Source organism: Mustelus asterias, unplaced genomic scaffold (genome assembly GCF_964213995.1).
Source record: "Mustelus asterias unplaced genomic scaffold, sMusAst1.hap1.1 HAP1_SCAFFOLD_1628, whole genome shotgun sequence".
NCBI classification, from domain to species: domain Eukaryota; kingdom Metazoa; phylum Chordata; class Chondrichthyes; order Carcharhiniformes; family Triakidae; genus Mustelus; species Mustelus asterias.
In genome coordinates, this window is record NW_027591573.1 from 24,001 (window position 1) to 30,000 (window position 6,000).

Consider the following 6,000-nt stretch of genomic DNA (forward strand, 5'->3'; position numbering starts at 1 on the left):
GGGAGAGGGTGGGGATTGGGGGAGACGGGGAGAGGGTGGAGATTGGGGGAGACGGGGAGAGGGTGGAGATTGAGGGAGACGGGGAGAGGGTGGGGATTGAGGGAGACGGGGAGAGGGTGGGGATTGGGGGAGACGGGGAGAGGGTGGGGATTGAGGGAGACGGGGAGAGGGTGGGGATTGAGGGAGACGGGGAGAGGGTGGGGATTGAGGGTGGGGGAGAAGGTGGGGATTGAGGGAGAGGGTGGGGAGTGAGGGAGATGGGGAGAGGGTGGGGATTGAGGGAGACGGGGAGAGGGTGGGGATTGAGGGGGACGGGGAGAGGGTGGGGATTGAGGGAGACGGGGAGAGGGTGGGGATTGGGGGAGACGGGGAGAGGGTGGGGGAGAAGGTGGGGACTGAGGGAGAAAGGGAGAGGGTGGGGATTGAGGGAGAGGGTGGGGAGTGAGGGAGACGGGGAGAGGGTGGGGATTGAGGGAGACGGGGAGAGAGTGGAGATTGGGGGAGACGGGGAGAGGGTGGAGATTGGGGGAGACGGGGAGAGGGTGGGGATTGGGGGAGAGGGTGGGGATTGGGGGGACGGGGAGAGGGTGGGGATTGGGGGAGACGGGGAGAGGGTGGGGATTGAGGGAGAGGGTGGGGATTGAGGGAGAGGTGGGGATTGGGGGGACGGGGAGAGGGTGGATATTGGGGATTGGGGAGAGGGTGGGGATTGGGGGAGATGGGGAGAGGGTGGGGATTGGGGGAGACGGGGAGAGGGTGGGGATTGGGGAGACGGGGAGAGGGTGGGGATTGGGGATTGGGGATTGGGGAGAGGGTGGGGATTGTGGGAGACGGGGAGAGGGTGGGGATTGGGGAGACGGGGAGAGGGTGGGGATTGGGGATTGGGGAGAGGGTGGAGATTGGGGAGACGGGGAGAGGGTGGGGATTGGGGATTGGGGAGAGGGTGGGGATTGGGGATTGGGGAGAGGGTGGGGATTGGGGGAGACGGGGAGAGGGTGGGGATTGGGGGAGAGGGTGGGGATTGGGGGAGAGGGTGGGGATTGGGGAGAGGGTGGGGATTGGGGGATTGGGGGAGAGGGTGGGGATTGGGGGATTGGGGAGAGGGTGGGGATTGGGGGAGAGGGTGGGGATTGGGGGATTGGGGGAGAGGGTGGGGATTGGGGGATTGGGGAGAGGGTGGGGATTGGGGAGAGGGTGGGGATTGGGGGAGAGGGTGGGGGATTGGGGGAGAGGGTGGGGATTGGGGGAGAGGGTGGGGATTTGGGGATTGGGGAGAGGGTGGGGATTGGGGATTGGGGGAGAGGGTGGGGATTGGGGGATTGGGGAGAGGGTGGGGATTGGGGATTGTGGGAGAGGGTGGGGATTGGGGGATTGGGGGAGAGGGTGGGGATTGGGGGAGAGGGTGGGGATTGGGGGATTGGGGAGAGGGTGGGGATTGGGGGATTGGGGAGAGGGTGGGGACTGGGGGATTGGGGGAGAGGGTGGGGATTCGGGGAGAGGGTGGGGATTGGGGGAGAGGGTGGGGATTGGGGGACTGGGGGAGAGGGTGGGGATTGGGGGATTGGGGGAGAGGGTGGGGATTGGGGGAGAGGGTGGAGATTGGGGGATTGGGGAGAGGGGGGGGATTGGGGGAGAGGGTGGGGATTGGGGGAGAGGGTGGGGATTGGGGGAGAGGGTGGGCATTGGGGGAGAGGGTGGGGATTGGGGGGGAGGGTGGGGATTGGGGGAGAGGGTGGGGATTGGGGGATTGGGGGAGACAGGGAGAGGGTGGGGACTGGGGGAGACGGGGAGAGGGTGGGGATTGGGGGTGAGGGTGGGGATTGGGGAGAGGGTGGGGATTGGGGAGAGGGTGGGGATTGGGGAGAGGGTGGGGATTGGGGGAGAGGGTGGGGATTGGGGAGAGGGTGGGGATTGGGGGAGAGGGTGGGGATTGGGGGATTGGGGGAGAGGGTGGGGATTGGGGGATTGGGGGAGAGGGTGGGGATTGGGGGAGAGGGTGGAGATTGGGGGATTGGGGAGAGGGTGGGGATTGGGGGAGAGGGTGGGGATTGGGGGAGAGGGTGGGGATTGGGGGAGAGGGTGGGGATTGGGGGAGAGGGTGGGGATTGGGGGATTGGGGGAGACGGAGAGGGTGGGGACTGGGGGAGACGGGGAGAGGGTGGGGATTGGGGGTGAGGGTGGGGATTGGGGAGAGGGTGGGGATTGGGGAGAGGGTGGGGATTGGGGAGAGGGTGGGGATTGGGGGAGAGGGTGGGGATTGGGGAGAGGGTGGGGATTGGGGAGAGGGTGGGGATTGGGGAGAGGGTGGGGATTGAGGAGACGGGGAGAGGGTGGGGATTGAGGAGACGGGGAGAGGGTGGGGATTGGGGGAGAGGGTGGGGATTGGGGGAGAGGGTGGGGATTGGGGGAGAGGGTGGGGATTGGGGGAGAGGGTGGGGATTGGGGGAGAGGGTGGGGATTGGGGGATTGGGGGAGACAGGGAGAGGGTGGGGACTGGGGGAGACGGGGAGAGGGTGGGGATTGGGGGTGAGGGTGGGTATTGGGGAGAGGGTGGGGATTGGGGAGAGGGTGGGGATTGGGGAGAGGGTGGGGATTGGGGGAGAGGGTGGGGATTGGGGAGAGGGTGGGGATTGGGGAGAGGGTGGGGATTGGGGAGAGGGTGGGGATTGAGGAGACGGGGAGAGGGTGGGGATTGAGGAGACGGGGAGAGGGTGGGGATTGGAGGAGAGGGTGGGGATTGGGGGAGAGGGTGAGGATGGGGGAGAGGGTGGGGATTGGGGGAGAGGGTGGGGATTGGGGGAGAGGGTGGGGATTGGGGGAGAGGGTGGGGATTGGGGGAGAGGGTGGGGATTGGGGGAGAGGGTGGGGATTGGGGGAGAGGGTGGGGATTGGGGGAGAGGGTGGGGATTGGGGGAGAGGGTGAGGATGGGGAGAGGGTGAGGATGGGGGAGAGGGTGGGGATTGGGGGAGAGGGTGGGGATTGGGGGAGAGGGTGGGGATTGGGGGAGGGTGGGGATTGGGGGAGAGGGTGAGGATGGGGGAGAGGGTGGGGATTGGGGAGAGGGTGGGGATTGGGGGAGAGGGTGGGGATTGGGGGAGAGGGTGGGGATTGGGGGAGGGTGGGGATTGGGGGAGAGGGTGGGGATTGGGGGAGAGGGTGGGGATTGGGGGAGAGGGTGAGGATGGGGGAGAGGGTGAGGATGGGGGAGAGGGTGGGGATTGGGGGAGAGGGTGGGGATTGGGGGAGAGGGTGGGGATTGGGGGAGGGTGGGGATTGGGGGAGAGGGTGAGGATGGGGAGAGGGTGGGGATTGGGGGATCGGGGGTCTGTGGGATGCCGCACCTTCCGTCACGTTGTCCTCGCTCTCCTCGCGCGCGCTGCGTTCCACCTCCAGGCGACGCCGTATTTCGAATCGTCGCGCGAGCCCCTGCCTTGGTCTCCACATCTCCTGCAGCACCAGAGGCCTCTCGGAGTTACCCACCACCCTGAGACACTGGGGCTGCCAACTGCCCGCTGGCCCGTCACTCCTGCCCAGCACCTCACACAGCAGGAAGTCTGAGGGTGGCTCCTCCGCCATGGCGTAGCGCGCGAGGACCTCCTTGACCAGCCCGCCAGCGCTCGAGCGAGCCGTGGCCAGCACGCTCTTGTAGTTGGCGCCGGCGCAGATACGCTCGCCGAATATCTTCAGGATGCCCGGGGCACCCGGCTGCACCGAGAGCTCGTCCACTCCCAGCGCTGTACCCCCCTCCTCCTCACCCAGCACCCCCGGACCGCCACGCTCACTGTCCCCTGCCTCGGTCAGCTTCCGCTCACTCGACCACCGGGCACGGGCAAAAAGCTGCGACACCCGCTTCTGGCGTGAAACCCGAGCGCGGCTGGACGGGCGGAGTTCCACCGGCTCACTGCTCCGACTCCCCGTCTCCGAACTCGTCGATCTGTCTCAGCAACAACGGGAAAGGAGGGAGTTAGACTGAGAACCGCTCCCCGTCTCTCTCTCTCTCTCTTTGTCTCTCGGTCTGCCTCACTCTCTCTATCTGTCTCCCTCTCTCTCTCTCTGTTTCTGTCTCTGTCTGCCGCTCTCGCTCTCTCTCTCTGTCTCTCTCTCTCTCTGTCTCTCTCTCTTTGTCTCTCTCTTTCTGTCTCTCTCTCTGTCTCTCTCTGTCTCTCTCTCTGTCTCTCTCTCTCTCTGTCTCTCTCTCTTTGTCTCTCTCTTTCTGTCTCTGTCTCTCTCTCACTCTCTCACTCTCTCTGTCCCTCACTCTCTCTGTCTCTCTCTCTCTGTCTCTCTCTCGCTGTCTCTCTCTCTCTGTCTCTGTCTCTCTCTGTCTCTCTCTCTCTGTCTGTCTCTCTCTCTGTCTCTCTTTCTGTCTCTCTCTCTGTCTCTCTCTCTCTGTCCCTCTCTCTCTCTGTCTCTCTCTCTTTGTCTCTCTCTTTCTGTCTCTCTCTCTGTCTCTCTCTCTTTGTCTCTCTCTTTCTGTCTCTCTCTCTGTCTCTCTGTCTCTCTCTGTCTCTCTCTCTGTCTCTGTCTCTCTCTCACTCTCTCACTCTCTCTGTCTCTCACTCTCTCTGTCCCTCACTCTCTCTGTCTCTTTCTCTCTGTCTCTCTCTCGCTGTCTCTCTCTCTCTGTCTCTGTCTCTGTCCCTCTCTGTCTCTCTCTCTCTGTCTCTCTCTCTGTCTCTCACTCTCTCTCTTTCTGTCTCTCACTCTCTCTCTGTCTCTCACTCTCTCTCTCTCTCTCCCTCCCTCTCTGTCACTCTCTCTGTCTCTCACTCTCTCTCTCTGTTTCTGTCTCTCTGTTTCTCACTCTCTCTCTCTGTTTCTGTCTCTCTCTCTGTCTCTCACTCTCTCTCTCTCCCTGTCTCTCACTCTCTCTCTGTGTCTCTCTCTCTCTCTGTCTCTCTCTCTCTGCCTCTCACTCTCTCTCTCTGCCTCTCACTCTCTCTCTCTGTCTCTGTCTCTTCTCTGTCTCTCTCACTCTCTCTCTCTCACTCTCTCTCTCTCTCTCCCTGTCTCTCTCTCCCTCTCTGTCTCTCTCTCTGTCTCTCACTCTCTCTCTCTGTTTCTGTCTCTCTCTCTGTCTCTCACTCTCTCTCTCTCCCTGTCTCTCACTCTCTCTCTGTGTCTCTCACTCTCTCTCTCTCTGTCTCTCTCTCTCTCTCTGTCTCTCTCTCTCTGCCTCTCACTCTCTCTCTCTGTCTCTGTCTCTTCTCTCTCTCTCTCACTCTCTCTCTCTCACTCTCTCTCTCTCTGCCTCTCACTCTGTCTCTGTCTCTTCTCTGTCTCTCTCGCTCTCTCTCTCACTCTCTCTCTCTCTGTCTCTCTCTCTCTCTGTCTCTCTCTCTCACTCTCTCTGTCTCACTCTCTCTCTTGAGGTATCCATGGCTGATGAGGGAAGTCAAGGACAGCAGAAAAGCAAAAGAAAAAGCATAAAAGTGGCGAGGATTAGTGGGAAGGCAGAGGATTGGGAAGCCTTTAAAAGTGAGCAGAGGGCAACTAAAAAAGCAATAAGGGGGGAGAAGGTGAAATATGAGTGTAAGCTAGCTAGTAATATAAAAGAAGATAGGAAGAGTTTTTTTCAATATATAAAAGGTAAGAGAGAGGCAAAAATAGCCATTGGACCACGGGAAAATGAAGCTGGAGAAGGAATAATAGGAAACAAAGAAATGGCAGAGGAACTGAACAGTTACTTTGCATCAGTCTTCACGGTGGAAGACACCAGTGGGATGCCAAAGCTCCAGGAGAGTCAGGGGGCACAGGTGAGTGTCGTCGCCATCACTAAGGAGAAGGTTCTGGGGAAACTGAAAGGTCTGAAGGTGGATAAATCACCTGGACCGGATGGACTACACCCCAGGGTTCTAAAAGAGATCGCTGAGGAAATTGTGGAGGCATTGGTGGTGATCTTTCAGGAATCACTGGAGGCAGGGAGGGTCCCAGAGGACTGGAAAGTAGCTAATGTAACATCGCTGTTTAAGAAGGGAGGGAGGCAGCAGATGGGAAAT

The 6,000-nt window shown here is 61.0% G+C and overlaps 1 protein-coding gene across 1 annotated transcript in view; it reads right to left on the reverse strand.

The window, feature by feature from the left end:
- The window catches only part of LOC144488518 (ras-interacting protein 1-like), a gene marked incomplete at its 3' end in the record, with an annotated part of 34,580 nt that overhangs the window by 23,995 nt on the left and 4,585 nt on the right, over positions 1–6,000 (reverse strand). Inside the window, exon 2 of the mRNA XM_078206565.1 lies at positions 3,343–3,935. Coding sequence (XP_078062691.1) covers positions 3,343–3,935 — 593 coding nt within the window. The remainder of the gene's footprint in view (positions 1–3,342; positions 3,936–6,000) is intronic.